Consider the following 26,119-nt stretch of genomic DNA (forward strand, 5'->3'; position numbering starts at 1 on the left):
CATGTTGGCCAGGCTGGTCTCGAACTCCTGACCTCAGGTGATCCACCCACCTGGGCCTCCCAAAGTGCTGGGATGACAGGTGTGAGCCACCATGCCCGGCCCATTTAATGAATTACTCCCAAATAACAGGCATTTGAGAGAAACACACAGTTGGGAGGTCGATCTGAATTTTCCTTTCAACACAGAAGTTGTTTCCACGCCAGCCCTGTGAGGTTGCCGCCCCCTCTCTGCTGGCAGACTTCGTGGCTGGGCGTGTTCTTCAGGAAGGGCCTGGCCCTGGGACCTGGTGATACCCTTGAGACCAGGCTCCTCCTAAGCCCTCCACATGCCTGGGGAAGGCCGCAGGCCCCTCCCTCGCATGGAGCTGCCCTTTCCCAAGACCGGGGTCCCATCCCGTGGGTGGGCTGCATCCCCTTCACCGTCCATAGCAGCCAGGGCTGGACGCAGCCGCGCTGCGCTGACAGACCCGGCATGGAGAACATTTAAGGTGGGGGTTGGGCGTGCCCTGGCACATTCTGCGCGTGATCGTGTATTTTTAATGACGCCAACACGTGCAAGGCGCCTCACTGAGCGTGTGGTTTCAGGAGCACGTGCGAAAGGTCTTCCAGAAGCAGGCGAGCATGGAGGAGGTGTTCCACCGCAGGCAGGCCAGCCTGAAGAAGCTGGCGGCCAGGCAGACGCGGCCCGTGCAGCCAGTGGCCCCCAGACCCGAGGCACTGGCAAAGTCGCCCTGCCCCTCCCCAGGTCTGTGTGGCTACCCCGTGCCCCAGGTGCTGTGGGACCCTCGGGGGAGCCCCGGGCGTTGAGAGCTTGGAGCATCTGAGGCAGCCACCTGCAAAAGCCGTCTCCGCACGCCTCCTCCCCTTCCACCTCCGGGCCCCAGTTCAGGGCCTGAGGGCCGGCTCCTGCCACCCCTCGCCCACGTTTATAAATGGAGTTTTGTCAGGACCCGGCCACACACATCTTGTAGGCATTGTTTGTGGCTGCTTTTCCACGAGGCTGGCAGGGTTCCGTGGTCTCAGTGAAGCCCACGTGGCCCAAAACTGAAAACGCAGAGTTCCCACGGAGGAACCACCTCCGGCTTTCCCAGCTCCAGCCTCTCCGCAGTCTGTACTTTCCCAGTGCTATTGCCAAACAACGTTCCTCACACGTGGCCCAGACTCTGGGCTCCCGGAGCCCTGAAGAGCCACGTCCACGCACCTCAGTCCGGCCCACATTGCCGGTCCCAAACCTGCCCTCTGCGCCAAGCCGGGTGCTGCCCCATTTCCCAGAGACTTTCCTGCCACCTCCCTGTCTCAAAACGAACCCTCTTCCCCTCCTTGCTGGTTTCTCACACACGAACCCACGAGGCGAGCTGCCGCCCCAGCTTTGGTGAAAGTCAGCTGTGAATCTCGGGGGCCCTGGTTGGCCAGGCTCTTGCCTTCCTGTACTGGGTCCCAGGCGACCTTATTTTCTGCCTGTTGGGAGTTCTCCCAGGCTGGAGCCCACAGGCACTGTGTCCCCATGGGCTGTGGGAAGATGGGGTGACTCAGGGCAGCGAGACCCCATGGTCCTCCCCCTTCTGACACCACTGCCTATGGCCTCAGAGGCCACGTCCTGCCCTCTCCTTGGGGCCTTTTCCCGCTGGGCGCACGTCCCGTCTCCAGAGGGTCGGGGAGACTTCATGCCCCACTCCCCTTCTTCCCAACAGGCATTCGGCGAGGCTCGGAGAACTCCAGCTCCGAGGGCGGTGCGCTGCGGAGAGGGCCCTACCGGAGGGCCAAGGTGAGGCTTGCCCGTGACAACCCCGCCGTCCACACCCTCCTTCTTGGTTCACGCCAGGCCTGGTTCTCCGCCTGGCCCCCTCCCAGGCGCGGCCCAGCTGCCTGGCCAGCTCCCCATCGTGGGAGCCCAGCCCTATCCCCAGACGGGAACCAGTGGGCTCTGGCCTTGAGAGTTGGCCCTTGAGGCTGTGTCCCGCCTTTCAGACCTGACACTGTTCTTCTCCCCAGAGTGAGATAAGTGAGAGCCGGCAGGGCCGCGGCTCCGCAGGGGAGGAGGAGGAGAGCCTGGCCATCCTGCGCAGGTAGGTGCGCTGCCCTTCTGGCCTCGCAGGGGCCCTCCGACCACAGCCTGAACCACCAGGTGCCGTCGGGCACTCAAGTGGACGCCTCACAGATAAAAGGCTGGTGTAGAAGTCATTGTGGTTCTTACTTTTGCACCAACCGATACCCAGAGGGCCTGCCGTGGCTCGAGCGTGTGTCCTGGTCCCCACCACGTGAAGCACACACATGCCGCACACGCACCACTGGGGGGATTCGGGAGGGAAGAGAGGGCGATGGCTGAATGCAAGAGTGAAGGGGCATCTCCACCCCAGCGAGAGCCTCCACCCTCCACTGCCATTCACAGGAGACACCACTCAAAGGCCCCAACCAGTGCCGGCCACAGCAGCAGCCACCAGCTGCTCAGGGCTCAGTGTGGCAGGCAGTGGTGCCAGGCAGCTGGTGTGGGGGACGGTATCGTCTCCAGCCCTCCTCTTCCTCTGGGATTCCTGGACCCTCAAATTCAGGGAGTGTTGTGCAAACAAAAGCAGTTCCCTTTCTTGGCTTCCTTCGCCTTCAAGAAAGACCTCACTCGGCCGGGCGCGGTGGCTCAAGCCTGTAATCCCAGCACTTTGGGAGGCCGAGACGGGCGGATCACGAGGTCAGGAGATCGAGACCATCCTGGTGAACACAGTGAAACCCCGTCTCCACTAAAACTACAAAAAACTAGCCGGGCGAGGTGGCGGGCGCCTGTAGTCCCAGCTACTCGGGAGGCTGAGGCAGGAGAATGGCGTGAACCCGTTCCGGAGCTTGCAGTGAGCTGAGATCAGGCCACTGCACTCCCGCCTGGGCGACAGAGCAAGACCTCCTCGTCAAAAAAAAAAAAAAAAAACAAAAACAAAAGAAAGACCTCACTCGTGCAGGGCCAGGGAGTGCAGGTCCCCAGAGCAAAACTGGGAAGGAGCCAGACACCCCTGGGGCACGTGGGGCCTCCCAGAGGCCTCGAGGAACAGCAGGAGCCCCTTTGACCATCAAAACTCCAAAATCAGAGAAGAAGAAAAGGCTCTTCCTGACGTGCTGACAAGCAGGTGTCCGCAGGCGGCATCCAAGTGACGCTGCGGGGTTGGGAGATGGAGCAAAATTGGGAATTACAGTAAACCTAACCTGGTGTGAAGCTCAGTCTGTCACCTCCAGCTTCTGATGGAAGCTGGTGAAGCAGGATGGGGGACGGGGGAGTTGCCAAGAAGCTTCCAGGCAGATGATTGTCCAGAGGAGGGTCCAGGCAGGCTCCATAAGGTTGGACAGAGGAGGGTCCAGGCAGAGCAATGTCCACACAGAGGAGGGTCCAGGCAGAGCAATGTCCACACGGAGGAGGCTCCAGGCTGAGGAACGTCCACACGGAGGAGGGTCCAGGCTGAGGAACGTCCACACGGAGGAGGGTCCAGGCTGAGGGGCGTCCGCACGGAGGAGCAGCAAGTGCTCGGCCCTGAGACGCAGAAGGAGTGGCCCTCGGCCGGCAGTTCCCGGGTTGTGAGAGGGAGTCCCGAGCCCTCTTGCTCCCCGCTCCTCTCCCCTGTGCCAAGGTGGGGGCCTCTGCGTGCTGACCGCTTGTTTTGGAATGAACTTGCTGAATAACCTCAACCCAGGACCATCCCCCTGGCTCCAGTTTCTGTGTATTACATAAGCAGCCGGGGCCGCAGGCTGCTGAAAGATACTCACACCAGCAACAAGACCTGCACAGCCAGCTTGTGCGCCCTCCCCTTCCGGATCCAGTGCGGCGGGTGCTGGGCCACTCCCTAGACAACCACTGCCCACCTGCTGGGTGTGAGGGTGTGGGCAGGGGGCAGCTCTGGCGATGCCAGGCCCCCGCCCTGGCCACACGGGCCCACACATACCCACCACGGGGAAGGCTGATCACGGGCCCACATATACCCACCACGAGGAAGGCTCAGGGAGGCCGGGCGGCGGGCGGGTGTCATCTTGGCAGAAGAGACTAGGGTGGATTCTAGGAATGGATCCGAGGGGTGGGATGACTCGCCCATGAGCATGAGGAACTGAGCTCATTTTGAGCAGGTGGGACCCAAAAGCCCAGGAGGCGGGGTGGGGAATCCCTCCTACCAGGAGTGTGTGCCAGGCCAGGGCAAGACAGTGATGGCCGGTCTGGGAACCAGGTAGGGTCCAGCCGCCGTCTGCAGGGTCTGAGGCTGCGAGCTGGGAGGGGAGCCCCAGTGAGCATCCAGCCCATGGGCTTCGGGTTGACGCCAGTTCCCTCTCGCTGGGCAGGCCATCATTCCGGGTGGCACCTGTGAGACTGCGGAGCAGACCATTCCTGCCCTCCCAGTGCTAACCTTTTTTGCTCTCCACATGACCTGCCACCAGGCACGTGATGAGCGAGCTCCTGGACACAGAACGGGCCTACGTGGAGGAGCTGCTGTGCGTCCTGGAGGTGAGGCTGGACTTGGGGAGGGCCGACCGCCACGTGGGCTCACCTGCACTACCTGGTGGGGCTTCCTCTGACAACTGCTGCTCGGAGCTGCGCTGCTGGCCGCCAAATGCACGTGAAAGGGCGTCCACAGCAGCCTGGTCACAGCAGCCCCAGACGGGGAGCCCCTCGGGGCCTATCAGCAAGACACGGACCAGGCAGCTCAGGGGGTCCGCACAGGGGACCAGGCAGCTCAGGGGGTCCGCACAGGGGACCAGGCAGCTCAGGGGGTCCGCGCAGGGGACCAGGCAGCTCAGGGGGTCCGCGCAGGGGACCAGGCAGCTCAGGGGGTCCGCGCAGGGGACCAGGCAGCTCAGGGGGTCCGCGCAGGGGACCAGGCAGCTCAGGGGGTCCGCGCAGGGGACCAGGCAGCTCAGGGGGTCCGCGCAGGGGACCAGGCAGCTCAGGGGGTCCGCGCAGGGGACCAGGCAGCTCAGGGGGTCCGCGCAGGGGACCAGGCAGCTCAGGGGGTCCGCGCAGGGGACCAGGCAGCTCAGGGGGTCCGCGCAGGGGACCAGGCAGCTCAGGGGGTCCGCGCAGGGGACCAGGCAGCTCAGGGGGTCCGCGCAGGGGACCAGGCAGCTCAGGGGGTCCGCGCAGGGGACCAGGCAGCTCAGGGGGTCCACACAGAGGACAAATGTAGTAACAAGAAAGAGGAGCTGACACATAACAGATGCACGAACCACACACAGATTGTCGCAAACACAGGCCACAGGGTGCATGCGGTTCCCGGCACAGAGCACTCCAGGGCAAGCAAAACTGGTTTGGGGTGGGAGGCCGATTAGGGGTGACCTTGGCAGTGGGCTGTTGCCTGGGTGAGTCTGATGTGAGTGGTGGTCACCTGAGTGTAGATGGGTGTCTGATTCACCCAGTGTGCACAGGTGGTGATCACCTGAGTGTAGACAGTGAGTGTGCAGAGGTGGTGGTCACCTGAGTGTAGACAGGTGTCTGACTCACCGAGTGTGCACAGGTGGTGATCACCTGAGTGTAGACAGTGAGTGTGCAGAGGTGGTGGTCACCTGAGTATAGACGGGTGTCTGATTCACCGAGTGTGCACAAGTGATGGTCACTTGAGTGTAGACAGAAGATTTGCACCCTCTGTTTCAGTTACAGCTGAATCATAAAAGGTTTAAAGCGAGAAGGGTAGAACCTCCACCCCTTTCCCCCAAATTGGTGCTGTTCATAATACTTTTGCTTTGGTGGATGCCTGTCCAGATAACTGTCTTAGAAATCACCTGAGAATAAAGAGGAAGGGACGGCCTGGCCCACAGATGAGCCTGATGCTGTGGGTGGGCTGCAGCTCAGGACCCCCACTGACCTCTGCTCTGTCCCTGCAGGGCTACGCCGCGGAGATGGATAACCCACTGATGGCTCACCTCCTGTCAACAGGCCTTCACAACAAGAAGGATGTTTTGTTTGGAAACATGGAGGAAATCTATCACTTCCACAACAGGTGGGCCCTTCCCCTCGACACAGGCAGGCACCCATGATCTCTCGCGGCTAATGATGCTGGCTTCAGGGGGCTGGAACGGGGGGTGCGAGCCATGCCTGACTGGGAAGGGGCGCCCAAGGGGTGGACTCAGAGGCACAGGCATGAGTGTGGGTACATGGGGCAGTCTCTGAGTGCCCACGTGGCTCCGTGCCTGGTGGTTGCGCCCAGGCAGCCGAGTTGTAAGTGAGCCACCAGCCGTGAAGAGAAGGCTCTGAGCCCCCCAAGTGCACCATTTTGTGGTGCAGGAAATGGGACCTGCCCGCCCCTCATCCCCTCCTCATCCTGCTGGGCAAGTGGAAGCTGGAACCCCCTCCCAGGTGTGCATTCAGCCCTTTGGAGGTCACGAAGGCCACACCACATGGCAAGTCCTGTTTTGTTCCCAAGCTCTTGAAAAGGACAGCAAACTAGGCATTCCCTACTCGTCACGGGGGTGCTTGTCCCCCGAGCGACCCGTGGCCTCTCCAGTGCGGGGGGTGTGTCTGGCCCCTTGTTCTCCACTCCTCTGAGCTGTTTGGCTGCTTTAACAGTTGTGGAAAGCTCATGGGAAGGTGTAGGGTGGGCATGCAGTGCGGAGTGCCAGGGAGGCTGCAGTGGACGGCCCCTGCTGCATGTCCTGGAGGGAGCCCATGTGAGTGGCTCCCACGTGGCTATGTGCATGGGGACCAGCGTACCCCACTGGCCATGGGAATCGCCAGTGCTTGGGACGTGGTTCTGACACCTGCTTCTTGCCCCCTGCCGTGATCGTCACCTCACCTGCCACTTAGGAGGAGGCAGCAGGTCCGCAGTTGACCACCAAGAAGACTTCCACGTCCACGGAGATTGGGCAGAACCTCAGTGTCCCTTAGTATCTGTCCTCATGGCCCCCCGGGTCTCGGCCAGTCCTGCACACAGGGGTCCCCACAGCTTTAAGCTTAGTGTTCATGCCCCGAATCCGTCCCCCAGACGGTTTACCCCTCTGGCCAGACTTCCTCCAGGGGACAGATGTACGTCAGAAACGAAAGGGAAACAGCCCAGGAGCCTGGGGATCGTGCTGCCTAGGGCCAGGACTCAGGGTGTGTCTGCAGAGAACCCACAGACCCACGGCCAGTTATGGGGGCGGCGCCTCCAGGGCCCTGAAGGGTCCCATCTCTGTCTTTGCCTGTAGCCCTGAGAGCCACGTGTGTGCTGAGGGAAAAGCAGCTCTCTCCAACTTCTGTCTGCAGCCAAGGCCAGAAATATAACGAGCCTCAGCCCGGGGCTGCACCTGCTGGCACCTGAGAGCTTGGTGCTCAGGACAGGCGTGGCTGCCACGTCCCCAAGTCGTGCAGGGCGTTGTTGCCACATACAGAGCAAGGCATAAAAGGCTTCTGAGAAATGACGTCTGTCCATTTGTCACTGGTGCCACGCGACTCGGTCTTTCATACTACTTAAAAACCTTCCTTGTCTAGGATATTCCTCAGGGAGCTGGAAAACTACATCGACTGCCCAGAACTGGTTGGAAGATGCTTTCTGGAGAGGGTATGTGGTGCTTTGATGTATATTTTGTCACAGCTTCTCAAAATTACTGCAATAATGACTTCAGATTCTACTGCAAGTTCCCATTCTAACCAGCTGAAATCACAGAATGCGAATGTTTTCAATTTGGCTGAGATAAAATGATGCTCCTGTACCCCCAGAACCTCCTGTACCACAGAACCTCCTGTGTTCCCAGAACCTCCTGAACCCCAGAACCTCCTGTACCCCAGAACCTCCTGTACCCCAGAACCTCCTGTACCCCAGAACCTCCTGTACCCCAGAACCTCCTGTACTCCCAGAACCTCCTGTGCCCCAGAACCTCCTGTACCCCAGAACCCCCTGTGCTCCCAGAACCTCCTGTACCACAGAACCTCCTGTGTTCCCAGAACCTCCTGTGCCCCCAGAACCCCCTGTACCACAGAACCTCCTGTGTTCCCAGAACCTCCTGAACCCCAGAACCTCCTGTACCCCAGAACCTCCTGTACCCCAGAACCTCCTGTACCCCAGAACCTCCTGTGCCCCCAGAACCTCCTGTACCCCAGAACCTCCTGTACCACAGAACCTCCTGTGCTCCCAGAACCTCCTGAACCCCAGAACCTCCTGTACCCCAGAACCTCCTGTACCACAGAACCTCCTGTACCCCAGAAACTCCTGTACCCCAGAACCTCCTGTGCTCCCAGAACCTCCTGAACCTCCAGAACGTCCTAAACCCCCAGAACCTCCTGTACCCCCAGAACCTCATGAACCCCAGAACCTCAACCCCCAGAACCTCCAGTACCTCCAAAACCTCCTGAACCCCCAGCACCTCCTGTGCCCCCATAACCTCATTAACCTCCTGTGCCCTTAGAAACTTCTGAGCCCTGTGGCCTAAAACCATTTGTGCCCCTAGAACCATCTGTGCTCTAGAGGCACCCGGGAGCACTTACACTTCACAGTGGGGCTAGGGTCTGTGTTTTGCTGAATAACAGGTAATTTATAAAACTGCCAGAGAAAATGCTAGAAGTTCTGTTATATAAACAAATCAACAAACCACACCATAAACGGCCTTCTAAGAATGGCTGCGGTGGAACCCCATCTCCACTCCACACCTGTGCTCTGGGAAGTCAGCGGGGAAGGGAGCCCCATGAATGGAGGGCAGGCCCCCCAGCGGAGCCCGGGAGCCAGTGCCGGCCCTCGGAAGCTGTGAGGCGAGCAGCAGTGCCTCGCAGGGCTGGGAAGACGCTGTGTGATGTGTTGCCTGTCCCTTGGTGCAGATGGAGGATTTCCAGATCTACGAGAAGTACTGTCAGAACAAGCCCCGCTCCGAGAGCCTGTGGAGACAGTGCTCCGACTGCCCATTCTTCCAGGTTTGTCCCCGGACCTTCCTTCAGAACGTTACCCCTTTTCCTAGCCGACTCCTGCGGAATAATAAAAGTTGTGCAAACCAAAGGCTCTGGCTTGGTTCCAGGAATGCCAGAGGAAGCTGGACCACAAGCTGAGCCTGGACTCCTACCTGCTGAAGCCAGTGCAGAGGATCACCAAGTACCAGCTGCTGCTCAAGGTGGGCTCCGCAGCAACCGTGGCCCGGCCTCCCCAGGCACCCGCTGGCCAGGTCTCTGTGCCACCCTGGGGCCCCGTCCCCATCGCGTCCTGCCCCTCCCAGGCCAAGGGCACCTCCTCCAAGCCTGTGCTGAGGCTGGGATGCCTTTCGAGGTCCTACTGTGCGCCGCTGTTAGGGGTGCTGAGGACGCAGGTGAGCAGACGAGTCCCCGTCCCCGTGGGTTTCCACACAGCCCGGCCCGCACGGGATTCTGTGTGATCTGTGTGATGTGCTGACCCGTCCCTCCAGGGTGGAACCGTGCCTGGATTATCTGGCACACAGCAGGGATGTGGGCGGCCTAGGCTGGGGATTCCAGCTATGAGTGTGCTACGTGGGCGCCTCTAACCTTCAGGCAGGGAACTGCAGCTCCGTGCCTTTGGCCAGGGTTAGGGTGGCGAGAGGAAACTCCCCGGAAACTCCCCGGGGAGCAGGTGCGAGGGGTTTGCACCTGGGCATCAGGGTGGCAGGAGGGAGCTCCCCGGGAGCAGGTGCGAGGGATTTGTACCTGGGCATTAGGGTGGCAGGAGGGAGCTGCCCGGGAGCAGGTGCGAGGGATTTGCACCTGGGCATTAGGGTGGCAGGAGGGAGCTGCCCGGGAGCAGGTGCGAGGGGTTTGCACCTGGGCATTAGGGTGGCAGGAGGGAGCTGCCCGGGAGCAGGTGCGAGGGGTTTGTACCTGGGCATTAGGGTGGCAGGAGGGAGCTGCCCGGGAGCAGGTGCGAGGGATTTGTACCTGGGCATTAGGGTGGCAGGAGGGAGCTGCCCGGGAGCAGGTGCGAGGGATTTGCACCTGGGCATTAGGGTGGCAGGAGGGAGCTGCCCGGGAGCAGGTGCGAGGGGTTTGCACCTGGGCATTAGGGTGGCAGGAGGGAGCTGCCCGGGAGCAGGTGCGAGGGGTTTGTACCTGGGCATTAGGGTGGCAGGAGGGAGCTGCCCGGGAGCAGGTGTGAGGGGTTTGCACCTGGGCATTAGGGTGGCAGGAGGGAGCTGCCCGGGAGCAGGTGCGAGGGGTTTGTACCTGGGCATTAGGGTGGCAGGAGGGAGCTGCCCGGGAGCAGGTGTGAGGGGTTTGTACCTGGGCATTAGGGTGGCGTGAGGGAGCTGCCCGGGAGCAGGTGTGAGGGGTTTGCACCTGGGCATTAGGGTGGCGGGAGGGAGCTCCCCGGGAGCAGGTGTGAGGGGTTTGCACCTAGGCATTAGGGTGGCTGGAGGGAGCTCCCCGGGGAGCAGGTGCCAAGGGTCTGCACCTGGCAGGGGCTCTGCCCCCTCTGCAGCACCACTCAGTCTGTCCTGGCTGCAGGAGGGCGGGCATAGCAGCTCCCTACAGACCAGGGGAGGGTGAGCAGCATCCCTGCCTCATGCCAAGCTCCTGAGGGGTCTGTTCTGGGGGAGCCAGAGCTCTGCGTGTCCTGACAGTTGCTTCACCCCGTGCACCTCAGGAAATGCTGAAATACAGCAAGAACTGCGAGGGGGCTGAGGACCTGCAGGAGGCGCTGAGCTCCATCCTGGGCATCCTGAAGGCCGTGAATGACTCCATGCACCTCATTGCCATCACCGGCTATGACGTAAGGCGCCCAGACGCCCAGCCTTCCCCACCACCTCCGCGGAATATGCCAGGCCAGCAACTTGGCGGCCTCCCTGCACACTCCCCACGCTTTGGTGTGAATGTGCAGGTTCTGAGCAGGAGGTCTGGGGTGGTCCCTAGGTAAGCCCACTCCCAGGCCCTGTAGCCGGGTCCACAGACCCCACTGGGCTCTCTGGGGCGTGGAGAAAATCAGGAAGCGTCCCCTGCTTGGAGGGCACACATCTCCAGCAGGAAAGCAGCTCAGCCCTTCCTCCTTGTCTTCTCCTGGGGAGGAGGCGTGGCTCGGAGCAGACGTGACGTCTGTTTCCTGGGCTGCGATTTGCAGGCTGGTGACTTAGAGCAAGTAGCCCCCGAAGGCAGATGTCACTTTCCCCACAGAGCCCCACGTCAGGTCAGCTTGTTCATCTTTTGTCCCCCTCTTTATGTCCCCCCAGCCTCATTCTCAGGGTTTGTTTGTTTTAGGTAATAGAGTTTATTAATTGCAGCAGTTTTGGGTTTGTGAGATAACTGAGTGTAAATCAGAGGCCCTGAGGCTTCCCCTAGTGTTGACATCCAGCATGGGTGCCACACCGGCCACACGTGGTGAACCGGCACCGATGCTGATTACTGACTGAGGGCTGTTCCCCTCAGAGCTCACTCTGGGTGCTGCACGTTCTGCAGTCTGGACAGGCGTGTGGCGTCCTGCACCCAGTGCTAGAGTATCACACAGAGCAGCTTCACTGTCCTAGAAGCCCACGTGCCCCACCAGTCCCTCCCTCCTCCCCCAGCCCCTGGCACCCGCTGACCCGTCACGGTCTCCATGAGCTGGCCTTTCCCGGGACGCCCTGCAGTGGGAATCCCACCGTGGGTGGGCTTTGCAAAACGGCTGCTTTCACTTGGTGATGTGCTCCCGTGACCCCACGCCCATCCCGTTCCTAACACGCCCTGCTTTCTCTCGGTGATGTGCTCCCGTGGCCCTACGCCCATCCCGTTCCTAACACGCCCCTGCTGTCGCACATTTAGGGGAATCTCGGCGACCTGGGCAAGCTGCTGATGCAGGGCTCGTTCAGCGTCTGGACCGACCACAAGAGGGGCCACACCAAGGTGAAGGAGCTGGCCAGGTTCAAGCCCATGCAGCGGCACCTGTTCCTGCACGAGAAGGCGGTGCTCTTCTGTAAGAAGCGGGAGGAGAACGGGGAGGGGTACGAGAAAGCCCCCTCCTACAGCTACAAGCAGTCCTTAAACGTAAGTGAGGCCGGGTCCACTGCAGCAGCTCCTGGCCAGAGACCCCGATGGGAGGAAATCTGTAACTGGGTCCCTGTTGCCACAGACCTTGGTCTGAGGCGGCCACGCTGACACCCAGCTCTCATCCTTAGGTATGGGGGTGGGGGATTCTGCCATTCTTAGCCCCCATCCCCAAAGTATTTCCATTGTTTCGTGCCTGCACCAACACCTTTTTAAAACAAGGCGGTGGGTCCGCTGTGGGCGCGAACCCCGTCTCCGCTCTCTGCTGGCAGATGGCTGCCGTCGGCATTACGGAGAATGTGAAGGGAGATGCTAAGAAGTTCGAGATCTGGTACAACGCGCGTGAGGAGGTCTACATCGTCCAGGTGGGCCACCCACCCTGCCCCTGGCCTCTTCCACATTGTCAGGAACCGTTTCTCACGGGAACCAGTGCTAGAATCTGCCATGAAGTTGCATCAAGGCCAGGAGCAGCCACTGTGCGCTTCAGGGTCCTCCCCTGGGCTGTGTTCACCCTGAGCTGGACCCAGGATGAAATTCGGGGAAAAGTACACATCAGAGGGGGTGCTGCGAGGAAATGGGCTCGTCCTCCCCAGGGGAGCTCGTGCGTCCCTGGACAGCGCAAGTGTGCGGACACGTCCAGCATGCCGGGCCGATTCTCACGGTGGAGAGGGTGCTGTGCCCTGAGTGCCAGACACAGCTCTTCAGTCAGTCCTGTGCGTGGGGCGCAGAGGGTCCCTCAGCCCGGGGCCAGCCCGCGGTGCTTCCCTCGTCTCCCATCACACGCAGCCATCTGACCTTTGACTCCTAAGATTATCCTTGGATGTTCTGAGAGTGAAACCAAAGTGTGTTTCCTCGGGGGCCTGAGTACTCACCTCCTGGCGTTTCTTTTGGGGAAACAGGCACCAACTCCTGAGATTAAGGCCGCGTGGGTGAATGAAATTCGGAAAGTGCTGACCAGCCAGCTGCAGGCTTGTCGAGGTGAGGCTGTCTTCAAGCCATCATTTTCCCGTAGCTTCCTCTCCAGGTGCATTTTTACATGTGTTCAACCGCACAGTCCCCGTGTGTGCAAGGCGCCTTGGCGCTGAAGTAAAGACGCTCATTCATGTGGTTTGTCTGCTCCCTCCTTGCAGAAGCCAGCCAGCACCGGGCGCTGGAGCAGTCGCAGAGCCTGCCCCTGCCGGCCCCGACCAGCACCAGGTGAGGACAGACACGGCGCCACAGGCCTGCGTTTATGAAGCACTCCGAGTGGGGGATTTGCACGCCAGGGTCCTCGGCCTCTGTCAGTGGGACCCCATGATTACTGGGGTTTCCTTGAGGCCCCTGGTGTTGATGTGCTCATGGGTCAGTCCCAGAGGGTGCACTTCCCAGACGTGTGCCTCCGGCAATGCCCGCCGCTCTCCAGCTCTTCCCGGGCTGGGCTGTTCCACGGCACGGCAGTGTCCAGATCACGGCCACACCCCCGCATTCCTGATCCTGAGACACTGGGTGCCCAGTGGGGACCCGGTGCTGATGGCCCAGCACGTGTGTGGGCACAGTTCAGACTCCAACCCTGACTGTGGCTTCGTCGTGTCTCTTCTGCCCTTGTTTTTTCTTTATTTTATTCATCACTTATTTTTTTCACTTGAGCCTGTTTCTTATGTAAGCTTCCTTTAATCATTGATGAAACAGGACACAGACACGGCCTAAAAAATAATCCATAGAACAGTAGTTTTCAAAAAGAAGCACCCCCTGCCAACCCCCGCCCCCGCCGAGAAAACAAACCTCCTACTTTGGAGTGAGTAGGGTGGGCGCCTGCTCTCCTCCAGCCCGTCCGGGTTCCCCGGGCGCGGTGGCTCAAGCCTGTAATCCCAGCACTTTGGGAGGCCGAGGCGGGTGGATCACGAGGTCAGGAGATCGAGACCATCCTGGCTAACACGGTGAAACCCCGTCTCTACTAAAAAGTATAAAAAACTAGCTGGGCGAGGTGGCGGCGCCTGTAGTCCCAGCTACTCGGGAGGCTGAGGCAGGAGAATGACGGGAACCCGGGAGGCGGAGCTTGCAGTGAGCTGAGATCCGGCCACTGCACTCCAGCCTGGGCGACAGAGCGAGACTCCGTCTCAAAAAAAAAAACAGAAACACGTGCAGGAGATGCTGCTTTAGGATCAGGCTGGGAGCTCAGAGATAGCTGAATGCCTCAGGTCCTCAGCGCGTTTTGAAAAACTAACCAGACAACACACTGTTTCTTTTTTGATTTGTCTGATGTCATCAGTCCCTCGAGAGGAAACTCAAGGAACCTCAAAAAGCTGGAAGAAAGGAAAACAGACCCCCTGAGCCTGGAGGGATATGTCAGCTCAGCACCACTGCCAAAGCCCCCCGAAAAGGGCAAAGGTGGGTGTGTGCAGGGACCAGGCCTCACGTGGAGGCCTCACACGGAGCTGCTCACGGAGTGCTCACTGTGTCCGAGAAACATGCGCTTCCTGCAGCGTGAAGGTTTGCAGAGCGTTCAGGGCCCCTTGCTCCCCCCTTAACAGAGCCCTAGGACCTCACAGAAGAGCCCTCCCTCTCCGTTGCTCTGCACCCCTGTGTCAGCAAGGTCAGCCCCAGAAACAGCCCCGGCCCAGACCCAGCGTGCAACCCGGAGCCGCCCTGGGCCCTCCCCGCAGCAGCTGGACCCGCCTCCACGCCGGGTTGCGATGCTCTCTGCATAGTTTCTTTCTCTTCCTTCATAGATGACACGGTCACTAGCTCTGCCTCAGAAAGCTCTGCGCTTTCCAGAAAGCGCTTTACCCTGCAGGGCTTTGCTAACCTCAAAGGTCAGAAAGGTAAAAGTAGCACCTGCCCGAAACCCACCCTCACCGTGGTGGCATCTGTCATGCATCGTGTGTGACCATTCGTGCCTCCTTCATCACAAGGGCGGCCACGCAAAAGCGTTTCTTTCCACCCAGTCACGTATTCACTGACGCTGTGTCTCACACACAGACACCCAGAGTTATCCTTTAGGGGTGGCTTTCCTTTGGAAAAATGAAGGCGAGCTTTTCAAATGGAGGCTCGCTCAGAAACGGGAGCTGTACTTGGCTTTCCAGGCTCCCCTCCTTCCTCTCCCTGCACCCCAACCCCCGCCTTCTCCCGCCTTCTCAGGTGAGTTCCCTGCAGGGTGCTGACCTTTCCGGCTGCGTGGCTCTGCTCTGCCCAGTGACAGAGGCCGCTCAGCCATCTTCTGGGGCATCCGCTTGTGAACAGGGCTGACGGGACCCTTGAGACAGAGACGTCTAATGCCCTGCTCACCTGCGAGAGCTCCGTGCTGGGAAATACATGGCGGGGGAATGGGCCCAGGAGGCCCCGGAGGCCCTGGAAGCCGGCCCTGCGTGCAGGCAGCTCTTCTGGGTGGACAAGGGCTCTTTCCAGAGAATTAGGAGTGTTTTCCAATTTATAAAAATGCTTTTAAGTTGGCCTGAAACTTGAAACAAACAAATGAACAACAGATTCTGGTGCTGCAAACTCTGCTAGCGCAGAACTGAGAAAACATCCCTAGAGACGGCCCCTGAAAGGACGCCTCTGAGTGCCGCAGCCCCCACTCCCGCGCCCTCCCGGCCCCTCCTGCACCGCGCGGCCCCTCGGCTCCCTGCATTTTGCTCACAGAAGCTCCTTTCTCATCAGTGGAAAGGGGCCGCAACGTGGGTGTCCCCTCCCGGCACAAGCGTGGGTCAGCCTCCTCGCCGCCTCCCTCCATCCCTCACGCTCTCTCTCCGGTTGTATTTCTGCCTCCTCCTCCTCTCTGCCGTTCCTCACTCTCTCTCTCCGGTTGTATTTCTGCCTCCTCCTCCTCTTGCAGCTTCTCCTACCAGTCCTGACAAAAAAGCCAAGCGGCACGAAGTAAAGAGCGACCCGACTCCTTTTGGTTTGCGAGGTAGAGTGGCACCCTCGGGCACGGCACCCGCTCTGCGTCGGCAGGAAGCGCGGCCCAGCTGCTGTCGGGTGGCCGTGAAGGCCACCTAAGGGGGAAGCTCGTGTGGGTCTCTGTGCTCCAGAGGCAGACACGTGGTTGTGTTCAGTGTGCGATGCTCTGGCGACAGGTCCTTGAGGACAGCACGCCTCTCAGCCGACTCCTCACAGCAGGTCTGTCCGGAGCCTGTGGGACTGCCCACCCCGTCAGTGGCTGCCGGCCACGGCTGTTGCGCTGGTCACCCAGCCGTGCTGGTGGAGCTGGGTGGGGTCTCACTGCCCAGTGGCTGCTGTCGGCTATAGAGCACCCCGTTTCCCGCCCTTCCCTGCAGCACAGTTTGCCCCGACACTTCCTGCTGGGAACACAGAGCAACTGGCGGCCGACCCAGACCCTCCTTTCCTGGGGCCGGCAAGGCCGAGCTCCCTGTGGAACCTGACCTCTCTTTGTGTCCTGCTTCCCTTACATTCTGAGGGTGAAAACTGCCCTGAGAAGTCCAGAGACCTCCCCTGACCCGCTGAGGACCCTCAAATGCAGGGAGGGGGCCTCATGTTTGCAATCTTGAGTTTTCAAATAATTTGCAAAGGTTCCCAGGGGTGTAGGCACAACCAGCCTCCCCATCCCACCCGCCTGCAGAGCCTCCTCACGTGGCACTGCCAGCCCCACAGAGCCAGGCAGAAGCTTTGGCCACCCTGGGTGTGAGTTCAGAGGCAGGGAGCTGGCCCGGCGTTCCTGACCATCTTGCCTGCAAGTGGGTGGACGCCCGGCTCGTTGCTTTGAGGCCCCAGGAGGCCCCAGGAGCTTGGGAGAAGGGAGCCATTTCCCCATTGGCAGTCTCCCGGGAGAGGCTACTCTTGTCTGTTAAGCCTTCTCTGCTTGTGACCTGCAGCCGGCAGAGCCGGTCCCTGGTGGAGAAGGTGGGCCAGGCTGGCCCTGTGGGCCAAACGCCGCTTCTGCTGTACTTTGGCCAAGCTTAGCCTCCACTTCCGTCTCCTCGTCCGTGAATGAGATGGTGCAGCCTGGCAGGGTCTCTAGGAAGCCAGTGTGGTGTTGAAGCCGGGCCACTGCCCATGGGTCATTCTGCCATAGTCGGTGGCAGTGATCCTGGGTGGCCTGGGGCGCTGCCCAGCGCCCGCTTCCCAAGCCCTGCAGGTGGTGACTCCATCGAGCAAAGGCCGATGGCTGTTGTACAGAACAGAGGGTACCATCCTGGCCATCACCCAGCCTCCTGCCTTCACACAGAATTCCCCATCTCCTGGGGCAGTGCCACTGGCCTGGCCTGTGGGTGCCCGCTCCCAAGTGCTGCCGTTCCCATCACGGTCAGACCTCTCCGTTTCGCTGCTGGCCTCCCCCGCGCCCTATTCCAACACGGCCCGCAGAGAGGCTCTGGGGAGCACTAAGCACCAACAGCCAGGGCAGCTCAAGAATCCCTTTGTGTGTCTGGTGGCACCAGGGCAGAGCCGCTTGGGTGTCACCCTGCACAGGCCGGCCTCGCTGTCCCGTGGAGAGGTTCGTGTGTGAGGTCCTACCCGGGCCACGCTGGCTCCTCTGCACACACAGCAGCCACCCTTTTTTTGTTCCGACTGTCCTCAATCAGATTTTTGGTTCTATCTGGCCAGAGGCCCCAGGTGTGGTCCCTCAGAGTGACTGGGGGCCTGGACAGGGAGGGCACACTGGCAGCCAGACCCCACAGGCCAGTCCCTGCTGCTGTAGAGGAGGCAGCTGGGCCTCCATCCTGTGCTATGTCTCAGCCTCCCTTGCTGGGGGCAGCTGCAGGTACACTCAGGAGGCCACGCCGCAGGTCCGCAACCGGAAAATCAGTCCTCAATTCTCACACAGATGCAGGCCTGGTGTGTTGCCTGGAAGGCTCAGCTACCTCCAGCTGTGACCCCAAGAAGGCAAAGCACTCGGGTGGAGTGGAGGGAGCGGCTCCATGCTCTGCTGGCTGACAGTGGTGCCCAGGCCCAGCTCCCTTCTCTACACAGACAGCAGAGGCCCGCTTAGCACCGGCTTTTGCTTGCCAGTGCAGACACTGTCAGCCATTGGAACTGGCCTGCAAGACAGCTTGCCGTGGCCGCTTTGCAGGCACAGGGCACACGGGCATTCGCGCATGCAGCTCCTCTGTCCTTCCCATGCCCCGCACCCTCCATCGCAAGGAAGCATTTGCTTCCAGTGGCACCAAATAGGATTTGGAACCAGTTTGTGCCCAAACTCAAATCCCATTAGCATCTGCTTTTTTCCCTGGAGTGCGTGTGTCCTGCCTTGGTGCATTTGGCACCAGGTGGGATGCGCTGGGCCTGCTGCCCGGTTGCTGCCTTTGCGTGTTTATTCAGCCGCGAGGACGTCTCCCATCTCCCCCACATGGGAAAGACAGGTGCCGTCCTCTGGGCCCCTGGCAGGAGGAACATTGTGGGCGGGGGGGGACATGTGTGGTCCCAAGTCTGGAAGAAACTCCTTCCTCTTCTCCCGCTTGGAGCTGCGTGGCCAGTGGGAGCCCATCTCCGCCACGGCACCTGCGTGGCCTCAGCCTTCTGGTTTGGTGCCGCTGTGCCAGGGGCTACTCTCTTGCCAGTGGGGACCATAGCCCTCGGTATCCCATAGATCAAGGGCGTCGGGCCCTCTCAGTGAGCCTCAGTTGTTGCTTTTAGACACTGCTTCCCGGTTCGCTCTGCTAGGTGTTGAACATGACCGTGGCACTCACTGGAAACACCTGCCCTGGGGGGGCATCTGCGGGAGGCAGGCCGCTTCCCTCCTGGCTGAGGGGCACTGCCCTGCCTGACAAGGGCGTGGCTTCCCCAGGGCCTGGGGATTGAGGTCTCCCACAGGGTAGCCCAGCAACTGGAAGCAGATGCTCTGAAACCCTGAAACGTGCCAGGCATTCTGGAAGTCTGTAGGGGTGTCCTGCTCAGCTCTTTATGAACCCGGGAAGATGACGGGCTGTGTTGGGGCCCACGGTGCACATCTCAGGGGGTCTGTGGGACTTAGGTGACCCCACCTCAGATGGATGCAGACAGCAGCTCATCACCAGGGGGTCCCTCACGAGTTCTGTCTCTCTCAGGTTGGAGCAAAACTTCCCACTCACTGGAGGCACCTGAGGACGACGGGGGCTGGTCAAGTGCAGAAGAGCAGGTTAACTCGTCCGACGCCGAGGAGGACGGCGGGCTGGGCCTCAAGAAGCTGGTAACCGAGGCCTCCCTGCGGGCACTTGGGATGGGGGCTGCCCTCCGGGGATTGGGGTGCTTCTGGCAGGTCCCCCCAGGCCTGGGTCTTAGGGGCAGCCCCAGCTCCTCCTAACCCTGGAAGGTCCCCCGGGGCCTGGGTCTTAGGGGCAGCCTCAGCTCCTCCTGACTCTGGAAGGTCCACCCGGGCCTGGGTCTTAGGGGCAGCCCCAGCTCCTCCTAACCCTGGAAGGTCCACCCGGGCCTAGGTCTTAGGGGCAGCCCCAGCTCCTCCTAACCCTGGAAGGTCTACCTGGGCCTGGGTCTTAGGACACAGCCCCAGCTCCTCCTAGCTCCTCTACCTCAGTGGCACTTTGTGATTCTGGGTTAATTTCCAGGTGCCCACCCAGCCTCCTGTAGAGCCCACTCATGGGTACACCTTCCTCAGAGGAGACAGTCCCCACCGCACTACCCTTTATGTCATAGAACGCTGAGCCTTCCTAACTATACACACAACTCTCTCTCATTTCGTAAGAAAATGGAACTGCTAAGCATTTGAAACAATATTCACTGTTAATGTTAGAAGCAAGAAAAAGCTGCCATGTGTTAATCATTCCAGTGAGGGTTACACCAAGAAGTGTCTGTTGCACCTTCTGTGCTGTGCCTGGTCCACGCACCAAGGCTGGAGGTGCAAAGGGGACAGGTCCCGGAGGCTCTGGAAGGGCAGAGAAGCCAGGCATGGAAGGGTAGGGAGGGCCCTCAGGGTCGCCAGCCTCTCCCACAGAGACAGCACAAAGGAAGGCCTAGGTGTGAGAACAGATGTGGGGGACACAGAGGCGGAGGCCACATGGCAGGAGGGGAAACAGGCTGGTGGACCAGGGTGCACGGGGCCTGGAGAGAGATTTAGATCTCATTCTTTGGATGATCCTGGAGTGTGGGGAGTGATCCTGGCTACTCTGGGCACCACAGGGGCAGGAGCCAGTACAGGCCACTGGGTGAGGGCAGGCAGCCCAGTCACCGTCCTCCTGCTCCAGGCCCTGCAGCCGGCAGCAGCCCTCCTCAGCCCACCGCACACAGCACCAGGAGGCTGTGAATCTCCCCACTCTGTAGGAACAGCTGCCGCTTTGCGGTTCCCCATTCCCCAGGGGAACGTGTCCCATGACATCTGTGCAGCCTCCGCTGTGTGCCAGGCACAGTTCTAGGCCCTGGAGACAAAGCAGAAACAGCACAGACAGGAACCTCCGCTCTCACAGCGAGGAGAGAAGAGGAGTGAGGCTTGGGGAGGTTGGGCAGGACAGCTGTCGGGGGAGAGGGAGAGCAGAGGGGGGGCGAGTTGGGGAGTGCCAAGGAAGGCCTCAGCAAAGCAGCATGGAAATAAGACCCGAAGGCAGGGAAGTGCCCTCCGGGAGGTGGGTATGCAGGTGCAGAGGCCCTGGAGTCGGGAGCTCTGTGTGGAGACCAGCGTGAGGCTGGGGCAGCTGGGCCCAAGGACAGATTCACAGACGCTTCCCATCCCCTCTGACGTGGTCATGACCTGCGTCGTAGCCTCCTCCTGAGGCTGGAGCCCTTCCCCTGAGCCGGCCACGGCCAGGAGCTCCCACGGGGCAGGGCACTAAGGACCAGTTCTCCGCCTGGCTGCTGTGGGGCTGATGCTGCCTCTGCCCCTGCCCGTCTCCCACCAGGTTCCCGGTAAATACACGGTCGTGGCGGACCACGAGAAGGGAGGCCCTGACGCGCTGGTCGTGAGGAGCGGGGACGTGGTGGAGCTGGTGCAGCAGGGCGACGAGGGCCTTTGGTAAGACCCCGCGCTCACCCCCGGACTGCCCCGCACGTGGCCGCCGCTGACCCTCGCCCTTTGCAGGTACGTCAGGGACCCGACCACTGGCAAGGAGGGCTGGGTGCCGGCCAGCAGCCTGTCCGTCCAGCTCGGCCCGTCCGGCTCGGCCCAGTGCCTGAGCAGCTCAGGTAAGGCCCACGTGCCCCGAGCCCACCCGTGACGCTGCCAAGGGCCCGTGTGCGAGGAAGCTGCTCCGCGTGCCCCGGAGAGCAGACGCCGAAGCCTGTCCCCGCCTCATGTCCCCGCAGAGTCGAGCCCGGGGTCGGCCGTGCTGAGCAACTCGTCCAGCTGCAGCGAGGGCGGCCAGGCCCCCTTCTCCGACCTGCAGGGGTAGCGCCGCGCAGTGTGGGCGCAGGAGACCCGCGCGCTGTCTGGGGCTGCCGCTGCGAGGGCTGGCGCGGCGTGGGGAGGGCGCAGTGCCCCCGGACGTCCCGAGGAAGGGGCACCGCCCCGCCCCGACCCAGAGCGCCTGGCCGTGCGGGCTGCAGAGGACCCCTCCGGGGCAGAGGCTGGTTCCGCGGAAGACCCCGGACCCCTGGGACTTCCTCGGAGACTCCAGAGCCCACAGAGGACGGGCCGCAGGGAACAGCCCCGGGCAGGAGGCGTCGGGCCGCGGCATCTCCTGGCTCCGCCCTGCTGCTTCTGCCTCCGGACGGTGCTTCCAGGGGACGGGCAGACCACGGTGGAGCGGCTTCGGCAGACGTGGATGATTGACAGTGGCCTGAGGAGAGCGGGGTGTGGGAACTCTCTATCTTTTACAAGTTTTAGGATTTTTTTTTAAGCAGGGATCAATCCCGTGGCCATTTTTTGTGGTACTTTGGCCTCAATTCTTTACCAGGAATCACTGTGTTTACATGAAATGACAATTTGATACTGTATTTGATAGAAAACTATTTTTTGTTACCGGGGTTTACATAGAAGCACGCTGTTTATACCATTAAATGACTTTGGGGGACTCTCCCGTGGGAACGGATGCCACTCCCTGAAGCTCCCTGGTCACAGGTGGGTGAAAACGTGTCCCTGGGTGACATCAGGTGGTGTCTGCACCACCAAAAGCGGTTAGAAGCCAAGGAGATTCCTTTACCTACCTAGGGTTCATTTTCAAAAGAAAATTTAAACTATAATTTAAACAATTAACCTTCTTTTCTACAAAAAAAAAAAAAAAATGCAGGGACTTGATTTTTTTAAAGAGCTTCACTGAATTAGGATATTTTTATTGCTTTTAAAGAAAATGCGAAGATGCAGTTTCTGCAGGGTGTCGCATGGACCAGTGCTGCTGACCATAGCTCAGAGAGCCCTGCCCCTGCCTCACTGCACGGCAGCCTCCTCGGAGGCCACACCTCCACTCCCCTCGCCACGCACCCCCTGCCTCCCACCCAGGTCCACCTGCCACCTGGTGACCCCCTTGAGTACAGAAGTGTTAGTGGGGAGAGTATTTTATTCAAGTCACAGCAGAACTGGAAAGAAAACCTCTCCTGCTTTACCCTTCTTGTGTTTCAGAAACAGATTCTGTTCTTTTAAAGCCTTTTCGGTGTCTAGTCTGCAGATGTTTTTGTATGTGTGCACCTCTGACCATGTGTGTACGTGTGTGTCTTGCTGGAGAGGACGTATTCGCTGTCCCCGTGCTGCTGGACGTGCCGCCTCACAGCCTCACGGGTCCCAGCCCCAGCCCAGTGGAGGTGGGCGTGGCTGCATTCCCCTCACGCTTCCCTCCGGGTGGCTTGCAGCTGTCACTGGCCAGACCTCCAGGGTGCGGAATCAAACAGGAAGCGTGCAGAGACTCGGTAGCTTTTCCTCTGATGTGTAAGTTATTTGGAACGTACTGTGCAGGCGCGGTGCCTCCGTCTCATCGCGCAGCTGCGCGCCCTTGTGTGACCCTCCCCATAAAGGCACTTTACAGCTTCATGTTTCATCCACTGTCACTTTTTTTAAACTGCTGATGTAAATGGAATTTTAAAAGCAGAGTTCTTTATTGTATGGATGAAGTCTGAATAAATATCAGTAACTCCTGCCATCTGCCTTTGTCTGTCAAGACACAGAACGTCTTAGCGGTCAGGGTTTCCAGGGCTGCAGTGCGCCGTGCTTGCACATGGCAAGTCATTGTTGGGATGGAAAAGAAGCCTGCGGTGAGCAGGGCCCAGGGTGCAGCTCAGGCACCAAGCAACCCCTTTGCTTTCTTCTGTCAGACAGCGATGATGACAAAACAGCAACAAGGTTGTGAGTGTCGGAAACGCAAAGGCAGCGGAGAAAGCGTAGAGGAACCATTACAGAATCACAATGCAGCCGATACGCTCCAGACCAGAAAAGGGAGCATAAAGAGAGGGTATTGATCCAGTAGAAGAAGGGAAGGGTGGAGAAAGGGGACAGCATGGTGAACAGGAAACAACATATGACGGAAGACACAGCCCAGATGTGTCTGACTCACAACAGACATGATCATCTTACGCTGGCCTCCTGGAAGAGCCTCAGATCAGACGTGGCAAGTCACTGCTTAGAGACCATCAAGCAAAATTATATAAAGATTGAAGATTTAAAATAAAAGAAGACAGAACAGACAAACGCCATAAGAAAGCTGATGTAGCAGTGTCGACATGAAATGGAATTCAGGACAGTTCATAGAGTAAAGGGGGGCTGCGCGGCAATCAGAACTCGTAAGCAACTGACTGTAAAGCTCAAAACACAGCAAAGTTGGCAGTCGGGGTGAGATGTTGACTGTCACGAAAAGTGATGCCTGTTTGTCCCTAAGCAGAGAAATCTGTGTTATTTTCCAGCACACGTGGAGCACAAGCAAAATATTTACAAAACACTGGCAAGATCATGGAAACAGTGTTTGGCAATTTAAAAGCTTGTTTCTAACTCATGGGATGCGGGGAGTCGGCTCCCTAGAACTGGACCGAGTGCGCAGAACCACGTGAGGAAACAGCCATGGCCAGCTCAGATCGGCGTCGACAGCTTAGTGGCGTCCGACTTTATACACGACAAAATAAACGACTTAACCATTTAAGCCAAAAAATAAGACCAGCGTAACCCAAAGAAAGTATTTAAATACTTCTGTCAATTAGGACAATTGAGAAAAGAGAATAACAAAATCAAAAGTAAAACTCAAACTTTGTACCTGAAAAATCCAATAAACTGACTAATTTATAGAAAACCTAAGACATTCCATATCAAATAAAAATTTTTAAATATGAGCAAGCCATTATGAACACCTTTCTGCCAATATATTTGAAAACAGAGAAATAGGATTTAATTGTTAGAACTGGGTCAAGAAGAAATAAAATACTTGGGTTGATGAATAACAATTACAGAAATTGCATTGCAGTAAAAAAAAAAAAAAAAAGACCCCAAACAGATACCAGACCTAGGCGATTTTATAAGCATACAAAAATATTTATAAAAACTATTTAAGGGCCAGGCGCGGTGGCTCAAGCCTGTAATCCCAGCACTTTGGGAGGCCAAGACTGGCAGATCACGAGGTCAGGAGATCGAGACCATCCTGGCTAACACGGTGAAACCCCGTCTCTACTAAAAAAAAATACAAAAACTTAGCCGGGCGAGGTGGCAGGCGCCTGTAGTCCCAGCTACTCGGGAGGCTGAGGCAGGAGAATGGGGTGAACCCGGGAGGCGGAGCTTGCAGTGAGCTGAGATCTGGCCACTGTACTCCAGCCTGGGCAACAGAGCGAGACTCCGTCTCAAAAAAAAAGAAAAAAAAAAAACTATTTAAAAGAATATAACGAGAAAGCAACTCAATAAAGTTATGAATCAAGTTTAACCTTGGTACCCAAACCTGACAAAGATTATGTAAGAAAAAATCAGCTGGGCCAGGTGGCTCACACGTATACTTCCAGCACTTTGGGAGGCCAAGGTGGGAGAATTGTCTGAGACCAGGAGTTTGAGACCAGCCCGGGCAACATTGCAAGACCCCATCTCTACATGAAATTTAAAAATTAACCAGGCATGGTGGCGCACACCTGTAGTCCTAGCGACTTGGAAGCTGAGACCTTACAAGTGAGCCCAGGAGTCCAAGGCTGCAGTGCAGTGAGCTATGATGATCACACCACTGCACTCCAGGCTGGGCAAAAGAGCAAGACCCTGTCTCTCAAAATCAACCAAACAAAAAGATAATGTAAGAAAAAATAAAACTGGCCAGGCGCGGTGGCTCAAGCCTGTAATCCCAGCACTTTGGGAGGCCGAGACGGGCGGATCACGAGGTCAGGAGATCGAGACCATCCTGGCTAACACGGTGAAACCCCGTCTCTACTAAAAAATACAAAAAACTAGCCGGGCGAGGTGGCGGGCGCCTGTAGTCCCAACTACTCGGGAGGCTGAGGCAGGAGAATGGCGTGAACCCAGGAGGCGGAGCTTGCAGTGAGCTGAGATCCGGCCACTGCACTCCAGCCTGGGCGGCAGAGCAAGACTCTGTCTCAAAAAAAAAAAAAAAAAAAAAAGAAAAAAGAAAATTATGAAGATGAATGCAAAAATTCCAAATGAAATATAATTAAATAAAACCCAATTGTATGTTATAAGTAAAAGTAATACATTCTAAGCAAGTAAATTTATCCCAGGAATGCAAGGGGTAGTATGTTAATATGGCTATAATTTGCCGTATTAACAAAGTAAAGGGGAAAATCACCATCTTAACAAATGCAAAACAAATGCAAAACAGTAGGCCAACTAGGAGTAGAAGAAAATTTCTTTTTTTTTTTTTTTTTTTTTTTTTTTTTTTTTGAGACGGAGTCTCACGTTTTCATTCAACATGTACTTGTCATGTTAGGGACTACAGGCGCCCGCCACTAGGAGTAGAAGAAAATTTCTTTAAATAAAACCGCGCCCGGCCAGAAAATTTCTTTAAATAAAATATATCTAACAAAATCTTTACAGCAAATTATTTTTTATTTTTATTTTTTATTTTTTTTAATTTTTTTTTTACACATAGTCTCACTCTGTTGCCCAGGCTGGAGTATGGTGGCGCGATCTCGGCTCACTGCAAGGTCTGCCTCCCGGATTCACACCATTCTCCTGCCTCAGCCTCCTGAGGAGCTGGGACTACAGGCGCCCGCCACCACGCCCGGCTAATTTTTTATATTTTTGGTAGAGATGGGGTTTCACTGCGTTAGCCAGGATGGTCTTGATCTCCTGACCTCATGATCTGCCGCCTCGGCCTCCCAAAGTGCTGGGATTACAGGCGTGAACCACTGCGCCCGGCTGCAGCAAAAATTTTAAGTACTGAAATCCTTTAGAACCATCCCCATTGGCAGCAGAACTGAACAGGGACCCCACTACTCTCCAGTGCGATTTAGCGGCTGTACTAGTGATTACCACAACAAA

At 58.3% G+C, this 26,119-nt stretch overlaps 1 protein-coding gene and 1 long non-coding RNA gene across 7 annotated transcripts in view; one reads left to right on the forward strand and one right to left on the reverse strand.

The window, feature by feature from the left end:
• The window catches only part of MCF2L (MCF.2 cell line derived transforming sequence like), a 205,328-nt gene extending 181,346 nt beyond the window's left edge, over positions 1–23,982 (forward strand). For 3 of the 6 annotated variants that reach the window (XM_050766971.1, XM_050766972.1, XM_050766974.1), the window contains 18 exons: positions 585–744; positions 1,691–1,764; positions 1,992–2,065; positions 4,401–4,467; positions 5,841–5,956; positions 7,423–7,492; positions 8,743–8,835; positions 8,937–9,029; positions 10,508–10,633; positions 11,656–11,877; positions 12,150–12,242; positions 12,777–12,855; positions 13,008–13,074; positions 14,126–14,244; positions 18,855–18,976; positions 20,637–20,749; positions 20,816–20,919; positions 21,040–23,982. In XM_050766971.1, coding sequence (XP_050622928.1) covers positions 585–744; positions 1,691–1,764; positions 1,992–2,065; positions 4,401–4,467; positions 5,841–5,956; positions 7,423–7,492; positions 8,743–8,835; positions 8,937–9,029; positions 10,508–10,633; positions 11,656–11,877; positions 12,150–12,242; positions 12,777–12,855; positions 13,008–13,074; positions 14,126–14,244; positions 18,855–18,976; positions 20,637–20,749; positions 20,816–20,919; positions 21,040–21,125 — 1,878 coding nt within the window. In that variant the 3' untranslated portion in view covers positions 21,126–23,982. Of the gene's footprint in view, positions 1–584; positions 745–1,690; positions 1,765–1,991; positions 2,066–4,400; positions 4,468–5,840; positions 5,957–7,422; positions 7,493–8,742; positions 8,836–8,936; positions 9,030–10,507; positions 10,634–11,655; positions 11,878–12,149; positions 12,243–12,776; positions 12,856–13,007; positions 13,075–14,125; positions 14,245–14,585; positions 14,679–15,688; positions 15,764–18,854; positions 18,977–20,636; positions 20,920–21,039 lie in introns of those variants that run through there. The other 3 variants (XM_050766970.1, XM_050766973.1, XM_050766975.1) reach the window with 3 other exon arrangements.
• On the reverse strand, positions 7,687–8,252 carry LOC126940810 (uncharacterized). Its single transcript, XR_007720924.1, has 3 exons — positions 8,155–8,252; positions 7,914–7,965; positions 7,687–7,756 (listed from the first exon to the last, which is right to left on the reverse strand). It is a non-coding gene; the product is annotated as an uncharacterized LOC126940810 (long non-coding RNA).
• Positions 23,983–26,119: the final 2,137 nt, after the last annotated feature.

Source organism: Macaca thibetana, chromosome 17 (genome assembly GCF_024542745.1).
Source record: "Macaca thibetana thibetana isolate TM-01 chromosome 17, ASM2454274v1, whole genome shotgun sequence".
NCBI classification, from domain to species: Eukaryota; Metazoa; Chordata; class Mammalia; order Primates; family Cercopithecidae; genus Macaca; species Macaca thibetana.